The 16,834-nt window shown below is 52.4% G+C and overlaps 1 protein-coding gene across 1 annotated transcript in view; it reads left to right on the forward strand.

Annotated features, from left to right (window-relative positions):
• The window catches only part of SIM2 (SIM bHLH transcription factor 2), a 52,110-nt gene extending 36,171 nt beyond the window's left edge, over positions 1–15,939 (forward strand). Inside the window, exons 8-11 of the mRNA XM_055313517.1 lie at positions 9,001–9,148; positions 10,566–10,734; positions 11,379–11,787; positions 15,503–15,939. Coding sequence (XP_055169492.1) covers positions 9,001–9,148; positions 10,566–10,734; positions 11,379–11,787; positions 15,503–15,939 — 1,163 coding nt within the window. The remainder of the gene's footprint in view (positions 1–9,000; positions 9,149–10,565; positions 10,735–11,378; positions 11,788–15,502) is intronic.
• Positions 15,940–16,834: the final 895 nt, after the last annotated feature.

The raw sequence follows: 16,834 nt of genomic DNA on the forward strand, positions 1-16,834 counted from the left end.
CACAAGGCTCTCGGTCCAAGATGGTCGGAGAATTTCACCTAGCTCTCTAGTTAGGCCTCTCCACAGAGTGGGCCCAGCCCAGAGCACGGAGAACACAGGCCAAGCCCAACTGTCAAAACATTTCAATATCACAGAAAGGCTTCAAAGCCTGAATATGTGCTCTGCAGATTTCAAGCAGTAGCTGTTACAACAGAATTATAGGACAGCTGGTAGACACCCATAGGGACCACACCCTAAATGGTGCACAAGTCACAAACCCAGGGGCACCTGGGTGGCTCAGTGGTTGAGCGTCTGCCTTTGGCCAGCCCGTGATCCCGGGGTCCTGGGATCGAGTCCCACATCGGGCTCCCCGCAGGGAGCCTGCTTCTCCCTCTGCCTGTGTCTCTGCCTCTCTCTGTGTGTCTCTCATGAATAAATAAATAAAATATTTTTTTAAAAAAGAGTCACAAACCCAAATGGGGCCAGGCATGTAACATGTATGGATGGGCAACTGTAGGGCAGTAGCGGGTGGGAGAGCCTGTGGCTAACGTGACCATCCGAAGGCACGCTGCCACCAACAGAGCCCATCCGTGAGCATATGTGGTACACGGGCTGCCAGTGTGCAAATGCTCCGTAGCATGGCTGTGGGACAGGGGACAAAGGTCTTAAAATGGAAGATAGACTTGAAAGGAGTTTCCAGGCTACTGTGGGGATTACACTTCAGGTGACCCTCTGCTGCAGGACTTGCTTGCCTCTGGACTGGAAACGGATGACCAAGTTTAATGGATACTCAGATCCCTTGTGGACGCTGTTCTCCAAGCAGAGTGTGGGGGTAGAGGAGTCGGTGAAGGTGTTCGCCTTAAGGGAGAACCACAAACGACGGAGCAGGAAATGATCCTAAACAGCACAGCGTGATTGACACGGTGTCTTGATCCCTGGAAGCAGTTCTGGGCACACAGATGCGTAGACTGTATCTTCTAAAGGGGAGCTGGATGGGTCAGGCTCGGCCCGTGCCACAGTGTGGCCCTTGGGGACATTCTTCCTGAAGCTACTGCTCTCCTCCTGGTGCTTTCCATGTGGTCCAGCCAACAAAGTGCCTTGGTGTAGAGCAGGGCGCTGGGCTGGCAACGTGCAAGCTCCTAGAGGAGGAGCATGGGGATGGCGCTCACCAGTTTTCCTGTGGAGGCTGGTTTTCTTTCCTGGGGCCGCCCTCACAAAATCCCACAAACTAGGTGGCTTACAACAATGGAAATGTGCTCTCTCACTGTTCTGAAGACCAGAAGTCCGAAATGAAGGGGTCGCACGGGCAGTGCTCTCTCTGGGGGCGCCTCTGCTGGCTGCTGGTCCCATTGCCCCAATCTCTGCCTCGGCTGCTCCCCGTGTGTGTCTTCTCCTCTTCTGTCTCGTATGGGGACATTTGTTCAAGGTAGGGCCCATCCTATTCCAGGACGATCTCATCTTGAGATCCTTGACTTAATTTCACCTGCAGAGACTCCTTTCCCAAATATGGTCACATTCATAGGTTCCAGGGGTCAGGACATGGAACTTGGGGAGGGGGCACTATTCAATCACGGTAGGCGTTTTTGGTGTCCTTTTCAGCTCTTTTTTTTTTTTTAAAGATTTTATTTATTTATTCATGAGAGACACACAGAGAGAGGCAGAGACACAGGCAGAGGGAGAAGCAGGCTTCCTGTGGGGAGCCTGATGTGGGACTTGATCCCGAGACTCCAGGATCACTCCCTGAGCCAAAGGCAGACGCTCAACCACTGAGCCACCCAGGTGTCCCCTTTTCAGCTCTTAAAACTCAAAACTGAAATATATGTTGTCTTCAGGGCCAAGGGTTGCTGTCCTGCCAGAGGCTGATAGATGCGGTTTTGCCTTCAAGAGGAATTCTGGAGGAACCAGGCAGGCCACCTGTTTTTCTGGATAGCAGATTCATGCAACCAGAATTTCCACCCCAAGGTGGCCACGGTTTTCCACGGCTTTGGAAAACCGTGACCACTGGCTCCCATCTCAGCATGGGCCACCCTGATTTCACAAACATCTTAGACCACAATGTTGGAGACACTGTGGCCTGGAAGTGCCAGGGCCAAGGCCTCTGCTCCCAGGGCTTACAGCTGAGGGGACATCTCCAGCCTGCCCCGTCCATCACCACCAAGCAGGGCCTTACCTTATAGCCCTCCACCCTGGGATCATTTCAGGCAGCTAATTAAGAACGACAGCCTGGAGGGGGAGCTAGAGCAAACCAAGGAATGTTATGACTAAGCGTCTAGGATTTTGACTTGAATTGATATGTGGACTATCACCATGGGTCACAGAGAAGAAAAAAAAAATTCTGTGTCTGTGTTTGTTTGGTCTCCGTATCTAAGCCCCATCACAGCAGAGTCGGGGAGGGTCAGAAATGATAAAAATCTCCACAACTTCTGCCATTGGAATCCTAATATAAAATATTTGGGATCAGCTGGCTTTATTATATCCAGCTTAGATGATTATGGATAGATTTTAGGAATGTGGGAAGAAATAAGGAAAGTATGGGGGGCCCAAGGGGCTCAGTGGGTTAAGCATCCCACTCTTGATTTCAGTTCAGGTCATGACCTCAGGGTGGTGAGATCAAGCCCTGCGTTGGGCTCCATGCTCAGCACAGAGTCTACTTGAGATTCTCTCTCCCTCTGCCCCATCCCCGCTGCATGCGTGCACCTGCACTCTCGCTCTTTCTCTCAAATAAGTAAGTCTTAAAAAGAAGAAGAAGAAGAAGAAGAAGAAGAAGAAGAAGAAGAAGAAGAAGAAGAAGGAAGAAGAGGAAGAGGAAGAGGAAGAAGAGGAAGAGGAAGAAGAAGAAAGAAGAAGAAGAAGGAAGAAGAGGAAGAGGAAGAAGAGGGAGAGGAAGAAGAAGAAAGAAGAAGAAGAAGAAGAAGAAGAAGAAGAAGAAGAAGAAGAAGAAGAAGAAGAAGAAGAAGAAGGAAGAAGAAGAAGAAGAAGAAGAAGAAGAAGAAGAAGAAGAAGAAGAAGAAAGAAGAAGAAGGAGGAGGAGGAGGAGGAGGAGGAGGAGGAGGAGGAGGAGGAGGAGGAAAGTATGAAGTACAAGATAGGGTAAAGGGAAAGCACAGGGTCTTATTGCCAGGGTGCTACGGGTACCACTCGGGACAGATTTCAAAATTAAGGAGCTTCATAAGCACTTATGTTGAAGAAGGAGTGGCCACTTGGGAAATCCACATAGGGGACTCTCGTTGGATCTTATTGCCTTTCTTTTGGGGCCAAAAGCAAATTGACTGAGTCTCCCCTAACCTTCCTTCCACATGTAGCTACAGAGAACCTTCTGGAGGCTGTTATCTCTCCTCCCCCAGGGGTCACTCTGAGAAAAGGGAGTCAGCTGTGCCCTCAGGATTTGTTGGTCCCATTTTCCGGGTGATGCCTACCCCCCATGGTTGTAGTGGGGGGTGAAATGAGGCAATGCATGCAAACATGAGCTGGAAATCGAAATCGTGGATTTTGCTGTTAAAAAAATAAACCCCAAGAGGAGCAACGGTGTGAAGACAGCTCTTTCCTATACCCCTGTCTGCCCTCCTCACCATGGAATCTCCGCCCTGCCAAGGGGGTCCATGCAGGTGCACCCGCCAAGCCTGGGAAGAAGGGAGTTTGTGTCTGCACTGTCCCGGAGAGCCCTGCCCCTCGTCTGGGTGCAAGGGCAGTTGTGTGGCCACGTAAGGGGCCTGGGGCCTGATCCGTGTTGCATTTCCACTTCCTGACCCTCATACAAACTACCTACTTACCATGAGAAAAATAATTGCTCACTTTTATTACGAAATGAATACCTTCCTTGGAAATGTAGAAAACCAAGAAAAGCTGAGAAGAAGAAAATGAAACTTGTCATTTGACCAGTTTCATAATTTGAGTTTATATCGAGTCCTTGCTGCGTGTCTGCACCACCCTTCTAAAACTTTGCACAGATTATCTAGTCTCACAGCAGCCGGGCGAGGTAGAAAGTACTATTAGCCCCTTGTTCTAAATGGGGAAACTGAGGCACGGGGCTTAGTAACTTGTTCAAGATCACGCAGCGGAGGTGTATAAATATTTATGTGCATGTGTGTGCACTTTTTCCTACCTGTACTCTACGCATTTCGGAATCTGTTTTTTGTTTTTAATGAGACATACTCGACATATAACATTATATTAGTTTTGGGTGTACAACATAATGATCTGACATTTGTGTGCACTGCTACGTGATCACCACAGTAAGTCTAGCTCACATCCCTTGCGGTAAAATAGTTATAAATTTCTTTTCAAATTGTCTCAAGAGTTTTTAAGGTCTGTTCCCTTAGCAACTTTCAGTATACAATACGGTGTCATTAACTGAAGTCTCCATGGTGGACATTACATCCCCGGGACTTATTTATTCATTTTTAAGATTTTAATCATTTGAGAGAGAGTGTGTACATAAGTGGGAGGAGGGGCCGAGGGAGAGGGAGAAGCAGACTCCCCGCTGAGCATGCAGCCCAACGCGGGGCTCGATCCCAGGATCCTGATATCATGACCTGAGCCAAAGTCAGATGCTTAACTGACGGAACCACCCAAGTGCCCCTCCAGGACTTGTTTATTTTATAACTAGAAGTTTGTACCTCTTGACCCCTTTCACCCATTTCACCCGCCTGCCACTCCTCACCTTTGGCAACCACCAGTCTGTTCTCTGTATCTGTGAGCTTTTTTTCTAGATTGCACGTGTGAGGTGACATGGTATTTGTCTTTGACTTATTTCTCTTAGCATAATGCCCTCGGGGTTCATCCATGTTGTAGCATATGGCAAGGTTTCCTTCTGTTTTATGGCTGAACAATATTCCTCACAATTTTTTTAATCCATTCATCCATGGACAGACACTTAGGGTGCTTTCATTCCTTGGCTTTTGTAAATAATGCTGCAATAAACATGTGGGCACAGGTATCTTTTCGAGTTAGCGTTTTTGTTTCCTTCAGAGAAATTACCCAAAAGTGATATTTCTGGATCTCCTAAAAAAAAAAAAAAAAAAAAGGAATCTCCTTACTGTTTTTTTTTTCCATAAAGGCTGCACCAGTTTACATTTCTACTGATAGGGCACAGGGGTTCCTTTTTCCCTGCATCCTTGCCAACACTTATTATTCCTTGTTTTTTGTTTTGGTTTTTTTTCTTTTTTTTTAAAGATTTTATTTATTTATTCATGAGAGACACAGAGAGACAGACATAGGCAGAGACAGAAGCAGGCTCTCTCTGCAGGGAGCCCAATGTGGGACTTGATCCTGGATCCCAGGATCACTCCCTGAGCCAAAGGCAGAGGCTCAACCCCTGAGCCACCCAGGTGTCCCTGTTTTGTTTTTTTCTTATAACGGTCATTCTAACAGATGTGAGGGGATACCTCATGTGATTCTGATCTGCATTTCCCTGGTGATTAGTGATGTTATGATCTGGATCATATACCTGTTGGCCATCTGTGTGTGTCTTCTTTGGGAAAATGTCAATTCAGACCCTCTGCCCATTTTTTAGTTGGGCTCTTTTACTTATCTATTTTTCGCTACTGAGTTGGAAGAGTCCTTTGTATATTTTGGATATTGACCCCTGAGCAGATAAATGATTTGGAGATATTTCCTCTATGCAGTAGGTTGTCTTTTCGTGTTGTTGATGGTTTCCTTTGCTGTGCAGAAGGCTTTTATTGTGATGTAATATCACTTGTTATTTTTGCTTTTCATCTTTTAAGCAACTTTGGGGGGCTCCATACAAATTTTAGGATTGTTCTGTTGTTGTTGTTGTTGTTTTCGAAGGATGGTACTGGAATTTTGATAGGGCTTGCATTACATCTGTAGATTGCTCTGGGTAGTATGGACATTTTATATGAATTCTTCCACTCTGTGAGCATGGGATACCTTTGCATTAATTCGTGTCTCCTTCAGTGTATTTCATGAAGGTCTTGTAGTTTTTAGAGTATAAGGTCTTTTACCTCCTCAGTTAAATTTATTCCTAGGTATTTTATTCTTTTCTGATGTGATTTATAAATGGGATTGTTTTCTTAATTTCTCTTTCTCATAGTTTATTGTTAATGTGTAGAAATTCAACAAATTTTTGTATATTGATTTTGTCTCCTACAACTTTACTCAACTCATTTATTAGTTCTAAGAGTTTTTTGATGGAGTCTTTAGGGTTCTCTCTATATAATGGGTCATTGGCAAATAGGAGCAATTTTACTTCTTCCGTTACAAGTGGGTTGCCTTTTATTTCTCTTTCTTGCCTAAGTGCTCTGGCTGGGAGCATATAGTATTCTATATTGGATAAAAGTGGCAAGAGTGGGCATCCCTGACTTGTTCCTGATCCGAGAGGAAAAGCTTTCCACTTTGCCCTGTTGAGTGTGGCTTTAGCTGCGAACTTGTCGTAGATGGCCTTTATTATGTACAGGGGGCATGTATATCCCCAGTTTGTTGAGAGGTTTTTTTTTCCTTTTATCATAAATGAGTGTTGAATTTTGTCAAATGCTTTTTCTGCATCTATTTTTATCCTTCACCTTGTTCGTGTGGCATATCCCATCGACTTGCAAATGTTGAACCATCCTTGCATCCTGAAGAAAAATCCCATTTGATCTTGGTGTGTGATCCTTTTAATGTACTGCTGAATTCGGTTAATATTCTGTTGAGGGTTTTTGCATCTGTGTTCATCGGAGATATTGGCCTGTAATTTCCCTTTTCTTGTGGTATCTTTGTCTGGTTTTGATATCAGGGGCATACTGGCCTCAGAAATATGTTTGGAAGTGTTCCCTCCTCCTCTGACTTTTCCGAAGAGTTTGAAAGGGATTGGTATTAATTCCTCTTTAAAAATTTGGTGGAACTCACCAGTGAAGCCATCTGGTCCTGGACTTTTGTTTGTTGGGAGGTTTTGGATCACAGATTCAATCTCCTTACTAGTAATCAGTCCTGTTCATATTTTCTGTTTCTTCATCATTCAGTCTTCATAGGTTGTGTGTTTGTAGCAAATTATCTGTTTCCTCTAAGTTGTTCGATTTGTTGGCATATAATTGTTTATAGTAATCTCATATGATCTCTGCATTTCTGTGGTCCTGAATGTGTCTTTTTTCCACTTATCATTATATCATACACGTTCCCCATAATACTACAAATTCTTATTATTCATTATTTCAATAGCTGCATAGTACACCAAAATTTATGTACCGTCTTCCCTAATTCATGCACAGCTAAGTGTCTCCGACCTTTCCCCCCGCCCTGAATTATAAGCAGAATGCTTATAACAGGGTCAGTTGTTGGAAGTGAAGTCAGTGTGTCAGTGGGTATGAGCTGTCACACTGCTTCCCAGAAGGACCATACCAATTCATGCTTCTATCAGCACGTGACAAAGCCCCCCACCATAGATTAGTTGACATCGCCTGTTGACATTTCATTATTTTCTTTGGGATGCATTTGACATAGTATGAGACTCAACACTTTAACCATTTTCAGAGGTTTTTGGTATATTTACAATGTCATGCAACTATCACCTTTACTGAATTCCAGAACATTTTCTTCATCGCAAGAAGAACCCTAGTACCCATCAGTTGCCACTCCAGCTCCTGTCGACCACTAAGCTGCTTTTGGTCTCTCTATAGATGTGCCTATTCTGGACATTTCACATAAATAGAACCATACTATATTTGTTTCTTTTTAAATGTCTGCCGATTTAACGGATGGTATCTAGCTTTGTGGTAAGCAAATACATTGAGCATTTGTTTATGATTTACATATTTATTCTTTGGTGAATTGTTTGTTCAAGTTCTTTTGCCGTATTACTTTTAGGACCTTAATGTTTTTATTGATCTGTTTGAACTCTTTATATATTAAGGCTAATAACTCTTTGACTATCACATTTGCAATAATATTCTTCTGCACCAAAATATTTTACTGCAGGTATTAAAGTGGATGATAAAGAGGCACCCTTAATATGAAAAGAAGTCACAAAAGACATTGGAGAGCCGCAGGAGGGTTTGGGCAGATGGTGAGGGGGCTCTGCCTAATGGCACAAGATGAGGGCTGAATTTCTTGGTGAGCCCCCCTAAGGGGTTGTCTGTGTGCAGCCCCCAGGGAGTTCCTTCAGCGCCAACTAGTTCAGGCACAGATTTGGCCACCTCCCCAAATCCCTGTTCAGGTGGCTGCTAGTTAGGGCCCTGGGGCCAGCCCTGCTTTGAGAAGCAGGAATGACCTGGGTATCAAGGGATGCCTTTTAGATTTGTGCTGGCCTCCCCCTTCCCTGGCCTTCCCCTCCAGTCTGTGCCCTCCAGGCCCTGAGGGAAATCAGTACAGAGGCTTTGGGAGTGAGTGTGGCTCAGCAGTCTGGAGCATGCAGCCATGCATGGAAGATGGGCCCATAGGCCCGGTGTTCAGAAACTAGCCAAGCAGAGGTGGTTCCTACAATGCAACGTAGGAAGTTAACAGGCCCGAGGAAAAGTGGGGCTAATGGGAAGAAAATATAAAAGGCCACAGAACAGCAGTCTCACTGTGAATACACACATGTTCTGGAGAGTAGCAAATATCAACAATAATTTGACACTTGGTTGAATGTACTTATTATTTTGTTTAAAGAACTATATCACCCCTGCCCCTGCTGCCTATTAAGGGTTCTGGGGATTAAGGGTGTGGGGGGGATTATAACATAATCGTGGCATTTTTGGAAACTGAAAAGCAGAACCAATTTTATCACTCTGCCAGGTGCAAAATGTCGTATGGGGACTAATTGTTTCTCCCAATGAAATCAGTGACTATTAAATTTGACAGGGAAGGGGACAGATTGCTCCCCGGACCCCTCGAGATTGTAGGCAAAAATCTTGCGCGCGCGTGTGTGTGCATGTGCAAGTATGCACCTTCCAGTGGAGAAAGTTCATCCCTTTGTCATGTTCTCAGAGGGTTCTTGACCCCAAAATGGTCCACAGCCGGGGCCTGTAGGTTATCAGTGGGGGGCAGTGTCCCCAAAGCAGGGCCTGCTAATTGTCCCTCGGGATTAATGTCGCCTTGTGTTTGCAGTGCTGGTGAAGGGCCAGGTCACCACCAAGTACTACCGGCTGCTGTCCAAGCTGGGCGGCTGGGTGTGGGTGCAGAGCTATGCCACCATCGTTCACAACAGCCGCTCGTCCCGGCCGCACTGCATCGTGAGTGTCAATTATGTCCTCACGTAAGTCAGACGTATTTGTTTCCTTGCTCTCCCCTCCTCCCCTGACCCTCATAAGCCCATTCCCACAAGCACCATCTCTCTCTCTGTCTCTCTCTCTCTCTGAAACTGTTCATTTGTCTCCTGTTTTGTTTTTATTCGAACAACCTGTTCGTTTGGGAAGGTCCAAACTATTCCTGTTCTCAGCACTGAGAGCCAGGCGCCAGGCAGTGGTGGCAACATGAGAAAGGGAGCCCTGCCCCTGGCACAGCTGAAGATCAGATCACAGAGACCAGCGGAGGGGTGTGGGTGGGCAGGGGGCAGTGGGAAGATGCTCGCCCCCCCCCCACATCTTGCGTAGGATGCACAGGCAATGTCCCTCCCGGACCGGGAATATGAATCTACGCTCTTGGTGTCCCCAAACATCAGGGTCATCTTGCATGCTCCTGCCATTTGGAACAGGAGATCCTTCACATTCCCCACCACCCCCCTCCGTCTTTCCATACAGCCTGTTGCAAGTGGTATCAAAGTCTGGCCCCTTTAGGGTCCCAGAAGGTCAAGTTCAGTTGCGAATACTTTTAAGACCATCAGGCACAAGAGGACACGCGTCTCCCTGGGACCCTATAATACTGTGGGCTCACCACGGCTGCTGTATGTTAAATCTCCTGCACCCAGCTCTGGCCCTGAACCTGATACCCTTGCAGCTCCCAGCCCCACTCTGGACAAGGTCCTCGCAGGTGCTCTAATGCAGTAAGGATTGAGGCTCTCGGTTCTTTCATAGAATGGTTGCCAGGTCCCTGGTTTCTTGGTTTGGTTTTGGTTTTTTAGAAGTAGAGTGTGATCTTAGCAAAACTGTAAGAGAGGAAGCATTTCAGCCCCTGAATGATTCTTCCTCAGCTTCCTCAGACAGGTGTGGGCTGGTACTTTGGGCCACTCTCCCCACAATGAACTCGACCCTGCCAAGTTGGCTCTTTGGGGCAGAAACTGGCACCTGTTGTGGAAATGGGCGAGGCTGGGAGCCAGGCTCCTGGACCCTTGAGGGTTCCCCACCCACGCCTCCCTGGGTGCTAACTAGAGAAGCAGCTGAGCCCCAAACCCTCAGATTGACAAGTGGTGCTTCTGCCCTTGCCTTTTGCCTGGACACACTTCCTAGTGGCCCATGATGTCTCTGGGACCTGTTTGGGGCCTACAGGATTGGAGGGGCTACAGTGCCCTCCCGCTATTCCTGCCGGATAACACGGACCCCCCTCAGCATTGCCCGGGCCGCAGGGGGCTGTTATAATGAGGGTGGGCTGCCCTTTCCTGAAGTCCTGTCCCATCCAACCTCAGCGAACCGACGCGCTGGAGCTCCGTGGATGAACTCGCTCAGGGGGTGGTGCCAGGGACACTGCTCTCACCTGGCAGCCCGCTGGACGTGACCTGTCCTGCTCTTGCATCTCAGGGATATTGAATACAAGGAGTTGCAGTTGTCCCTGGACCAGGCGTCGACGTCCAAGTCCCAGGACTCCTGGAGGACTGCCTTGTCTACCTCACAAGAAACTAGGAAATTAGCGAAGCCCAAAAATACAAAGATGAAGACAAAGCTGAGAACAAACCCTTACCCCCCACAGGTAATACGTCCGACGGGCTGGGGCAGGGCACAGCTGACATCTGGCCTGGGAGGGGGCGCTCAGGACACCCGGCCTGTTAAGGAGTGCCCGAGCCTCCGATTGCACAGCAGGTCTCCCGGTCTGGAAGCTTCCCTGTGGCATGCAGCAAAGTCCCTTGGGGGATGTCCTGCCCACGTGTGCACACGCGCAGGCGCGCACACACATGCAGCAGAGATGCAGCCAGGAGGCCCATAAAGCTAACATCTGGGAGGACTCATCAGGTCTAGACTAAAAAGACTAAATCGGGAAGGCCCATCGGCTTGCTCAAATCAACGTTAATGTGGCTCAGAGCACAGTGCTTCCATAGCATTTATATTTTTAATGCAAAACTTCTTTTTTTTTTAAAGTAGTTTGTAACCTCTCAGAAATAGAAAGTGCCCGTGTGCATCTGGTATGTTGTCGGCGTGGGCTGGGGAGATCTCGTTCTACCCAGGGGGTGGGGCGCCCTGGTACCGTTTGCTCTGCACCTGTCCCCGCCGGGACCTCACCTCGGGGGCCGGATCCGGTCCAGCCCAGGGATGCAGTTGAGCCCTGCAGGGTGGGGTCTGGCGAGGCCCGAGGGCGGTTCCTCACTGGCCCCTTCATCCGTCTTCTTTGCCATCCAGCAATACAGCTCGTTCCAAATGGACAAACTGGAATGCAGCCAGCTGGCAAACTGGAGAGCCAGCCCCCCGGCGACCGGCCCGGCACCCCCAGAACAGCAGCTCCATTCAGAAAGCAGCGACCTTTTGTACGCCCCATCCTATAGCCTGCCCTTCTCCTACCATTACGGACACTTCCCTCTGGACTCTCACGTCTTCAGCAGCAAAAAGCCAATGTTGCCGGCCAAATTCGGGCCGCCCCAAGGATCCCCGTGTGAGGTGGCACGCTTTTTCCTGAGCACGCTGCCAGCCGGTGGTGAATGCCAGTGGCATTATGCCAACCCCCTAGTGCCTAGCAGCCCGTCTCCAGCTAAAAACCTTTCTGAGCCGCCAGTGAACAGTGCTCGGCACGGCCTGGTGCCAAACTACGAAGGTAGGTCATGTTTGCACGAGGGGAGAGGGCGGGACGGTGAACAGTGGCGGTGGGTGGCGGATGGAAAAAAGATCCTCACACTTGGGGCAGACTTTTCCTTTTTCTGCTCATAAGTAGGGCTTGCTGTGCTTTCCTGCTCTCAATGGGAGTAGCTTCACGAGAGGGAGAAAAGCAGGGTAACCGCGTCCGGGTGCTTCTCGTGGCACTAGTGACAGTGGAAAGGGCAGAGGAAACCGGGTGTGCAGCCCACTCCCCCCACTCCATAAAAACCCTGGCCTCGTTTGCTCCCTGAGAGGGAGACAAAGTGATTTTCAAAACCAGCTCCCATGCACTGCGAATGCTCCAGCTGCATTTACTTTACAAGATTACTTTCCACTCCGCCCAAAAAAAACGACGATGGGACGCCGTTGGTTTTCTTCCCATGCCAGTTTTCAAAGTGTGGAAAACAGTGGTGGAAATTCATGAGCTCAAAGACAGAAATGCCACTCGCCAACCCAGGGCAAAGAACATGAACACTCTAGGACTCAGTTTCTTCGTCTCTAAAATGGGCTCCCAAGCCATGTGCTATGCCTACCCAGCGCTTGGCACACAGTAGGTGCCTGCCCAGCACTGTTGGTTCAGCAACAGAGAGAGAGAGAGAGAGAGAGAGGGAGGGATGGCCGCTCCACCAGCTCTTGCTGATGGCAGACAAGCAAACGTCTTCTGTGGATGTGTCACCAGCTCCCTCAGGCCCAGACAGACTCCTGTCTGCTCGCTGGACCAGTCCCAGGCAGAGGGGAGGTGGGGGTTGAGGGTTAGCCGGGAGACGTGTACTGCTTTTTCATGCAGATCTAACCACTGCTCGGAGTGTAGATCAAGATGGTGCAAATTTCCTGCAGTGGCCACTGCATTTTGGGGGAAATGTTACATGCCCAGAAAAGAACCACCTGCTGAAAGAGGAGAGCTCTCTGGAGCTCCCCTCCTTGCCCACTCTAACTTTCCCTCTTTTTTTTTTCCCAAAGATTTTATTTATTCATGAGAGAGAGAGAGAGAGAGAGAGAGAGAGAGAGAGGCAGGGACACAGGCAGAGGGAGAAGCCGCTCCATGCGGGGAGCCCGATGTGGGACTCGATCCCAGGACTCCAGGATCAGGCCCTGGGCCGAAGGCAGGCGCAAAACCGCTGAGCCACCCGGGGATCCCTAACTTTCTCTCTTTGGAGGCAGGTCGGGTTCTGTTCCTCCTCGGGCTGCTTGGGGAATCTCTCGCTCGGACTCTGTCCTTACAAGCCTGAGACACATAAACTGGGAGAAAGCTCACCGTCCTGGAGATTACTAGGACGTGGGTTTTGAAAAGTAACCAGCTTAGGAAAGAACATACCAGTACTAGGGCAGTGCAGCCCTCCCTGCCTTTTGGCCTGGGCCAGTCCTCAGAGCCAACAGTTTCTCAGACTTGGAGAGAAAGTCCATCAGTGGATCGGGTTGTGGGTCCCTCAAAAAAACCAAGGAAGGATTTTCCCGGGACCACAACACAGACAAAGCTCAGCATTCTGATAACAGCTGAACCTATTACCCACTTGAGATTGACCTGAAAGAACTCTTCCTTTGTGTGTGGAAGTTGGTCAATGATACAACTAACCCACAGGATTATATATATATATATATATATATATATATATATATATATATATATATATATATTTTTTTTTTTTTAAATCACCATGTTGGGCAGCCTGGGTGGCTCAGCGGTTTAGCGCCGCCTTCAGGGATCGAGTCCCATGTCCAGCTCCCTGCGTGGAGCCTGCTTCTCCCTCTGCCTGTGTCTCTGCCCCCGGGCCCCATGTGTCTCATGAATAAATGAAATCTAAAAAAAAAAAAACCTTTAAAAAAACCCACCATGTTGAAAGCGAAAGAGGTTAATAACCACCTCATTTGTCATACACTTGGTAAAAAAAAAAAAAAAAAAAAAAAAAAAAAGGACCAAACGTGCTAATTTGGGGCAATTTGTGATCTACTTCCTAGTCTTTTGTGATGTTAAAGAAAGACCAAGGTTGTCTTAAGGCAAACAAAAGACAAACAAAAGATAGGGAGCTAATGATTGCAGGTATCTAATTAGTCAGGGTGGCTCTAACTTTAGTTAATATGGCATTAAAAGGAGCAGGGGTGATTACCACCCCATGGGGGAAAAAATGCAAAAGACCCAGGGTTGGTTGACTAGGACCACCTATGCCTCAGGCAGTGGAAGCTCTAGAGCAGCGCTGACCAATGTGATGACCAGCAGCCAGGCGCTTTTTTTTTTTTTTTTTTTTTTTGGTAAGATTTTGTTCATGCGAGACCCAGAGGGAAAGACAGGGACACAGATGGAGGGGGGAGCCCGATGCGCCCCGCAGTCGGCCGCCGCCCCGGTTCCACCTGCTGCTCATGCTCCACGGCGACCTCGGGGGCACCGTGGGGTCGGCCGCCGGGTGGGTGCTGCTGGGGGACCGGGTGGGCGCTGACGGGGGCCGGGTGGGTGCTGCCGGGGAGCCGGGTAGGCGCTGCTCGGGGCCGGGTGGGTGCTGCCGGGGGGCCGGGTGGGCGCTGCTCGGGGCCGGGTGGGTGCTGCTCGGGGGGCCGGGGGGCGCTGCTGGGGGGGTGGGCCAGGTGGGCGCTGCTCGGGGCCGGGTGGGCGCTGCTCGGGGGAGTGGGCCAGGTGGGCGCTGCTCGGGGCCGGGTGGGCGCTGCTGGGGGGGTGGGCCAGGTGGGCGCTACCGGGGGCCGGGTGGGCGCTGCTGGGGGAGTGGGCCAGGTGGGCGCTGCTCGGGGCCGGGTGGGCGCTGCTGGGGGGGTGGGCCAGGTGGGCGCTGCTCGGGGCCGGGTGGGCGCTGCTCGGGGCCGGGTGGGTGCTGCCGGGGGGCCGGGTGGGCGCTGCTCGGGGGGCCGGGGGGCGCTGCTCGGGGCCGGGTGGGCGCTCCAGGGGGGCCGGGGGGGCGCTGCTCGGAGCCGGGTGGGCGCTCCAGGGGGGCCGGGGGGGGGCGCTGCCGGGGGCCGGGTGGGCGCTGCCGGGTGGCCGGGTGGGCGCTGCTCGGGGCCGGGTGGGTGCTGCCGGGGGCCGGGTGGGCGCTGCTCGGGGCCGGGTGGGTGCTGCCGGGGGTCCGGGGGGCGCTGCTCGGGGCCGGGTGGGCGCTGCTCGGGGCCGGGTGGGCCAGGTGGGCGCTGCTGGGGGCCGGGTGGGCGCTGCTGGGGGGGTGGGCCAGGTGGGCGCTGCTCGGGGCCGGGTGGGTGCTGCCGGGGGCCGGGTGGGCGCTGCTCGGGGCCGGGTGGGTGCTGCCGGGGGGCCGGGTGGGCGCTGCTCGGGGCCGGGTGGGTGCTGCCGGGGGCCGGGTGGGCGCTGCTCGGGGGGCCGGGGGGCGCTGCTCGGGGCCGGGTGGGCCAGGTGGGCGCTGCTGGGGGCTGGGTGGGCGCTGCTGGGGGGGTGGGCCAGGTGGGCGCTGCTCGGGGCCGGGTGGGCCAGGTGGGCGCTGCCGGGGGCCGGGTGGGCGCTGCTGGGGGGGTGGGCCAGGTGGGCGCTGCTCGGGGCCGGGTGGGCGCTGCTCGGGGCCGGGTGGGTGCTGCCGGGGGCCGGGTGGGCGCTGCTCGGGGGGCCGGGGGGCGCTGCTCGGGGCCGGGTGGGTGCTGCCGGGGGGGCCGGGGGGGGCGCTGCCGGGGGCCGGGCCCCTTCCTCCCCGCGCGGGCGCCTAACGTGTCGCCTGTCCCCGCAGCGCCCGCCGCCGCGCGCAGGTTCGGCGAGGACACCGCGCCGCCGCCGCCGCCGCCGAGCTTCCCGAGCTGCGGCCACTACCGCGAGGAGCCCGCGCTGGGCCCCGCCAAGGCCGCCCGCCCGGCCGCCCGCGATGGGGCGCGGCTGGCGCTGGCCCGCGCGGCTCCCGACTGCTGCGCGCCGCCGGCCCCCGAGCCCCCGGGCGCGCCTGCGCAGCTGCCCTTCGTGCTGCTCAACTACCACCGCGTGCTGGCCCGGCGCGGGCCGCTGGGGGGCGCTGCGCCCGGCGCGCCCGCCCTCGCCTGCGGCCCCGGCGCCCCCGAGGCGGCGGCCGGCGCGCTGCGGCCCCGGCCCCCCGGCCCCGCCGCCGCCTCCCCGCCCGGGGCGCCGCTGCCGCACTACCTGGGCGCCTCGGTCATCATCACCAACGGCAGGTGACCTCGCGCCGGGCTGCCCGCAGGGAGAAGCCAGAGGCCGGGCCGCAGCGTGCAGCCGAGCTGGAGATGCACGGTTTAAATTAATTTATGCAGAGACGACTATTTTAATAGGACTCGGCGGCCGACGTCCAGATTTTTACGTAGAGCCCCGCAAACGCCGGGGCTGGGGTGGGAGGGCCCGGGTCCGAGCGGGGGGAGGGGGCGCTCAGCTCGGCCCCTCCCCCCGCGACCCCCGCGTGACCTCAAGCTGCAATGCCCCCCCTCCCCGGAGCGCCCCGGCTGCAGCGAGCAGAGCCCACCCTGCTAAGAGCCAGACGGGGGGGGGGCTGGAAGGAAGGGCCCCCCCCGGATTCAGGCCGCTCCGAGTCCCAAGGCCGGGTGTGACGATCGAAGTCCCACGAGCCGACAGCGCACGGCTGACGTCTGCAAAAGCCATGCACGCGTCTCCTGAAAAGCTGTTGTCTTTTTTTTTTTTTTTTTTTTTTTTACCGTTAAGCCTGTTTTCAGTTCCACCATCAGCGAGCCGAGACCAAGGGAGGGAATGCACCCGGGTGTGCTTCGCAAGTTCATTCACGAGCTTTGACTTCCTACCCCCCCCCCGCCCCCCGTGAACTCCTGGTACCACCAAGAATAGCACCTTCAGGATATATCGAATAGGCATTAAATGCAGAAATAGGGAGAGCCAGATATTTTTCTGAGAATGACATGTGGATGATTAGGTGCCCAAGGCGACTGGCTCCCCCTGTCAGGTTTGATTACGAGGCAACATCCCTCTGGCCCACACAGACCTTGTAATTCCCTAGGCTCGTGTTTGCTACTAGAAATGCTAATAAAAGTTAGTTAAATTGCATGTGCAATATGGAGAATTGTCAATGGACTGTGCCCTCGTGGAAGAG

Source organism: Nyctereutes procyonoides, unplaced genomic scaffold, assembly GCF_905146905.1.
Source record: "Nyctereutes procyonoides isolate TBG_1078 unplaced genomic scaffold, NYPRO_anot_genome, whole genome shotgun sequence".
NCBI classification, from domain to species: Eukaryota; Metazoa; Chordata; class Mammalia; order Carnivora; family Canidae; genus Nyctereutes; species Nyctereutes procyonoides.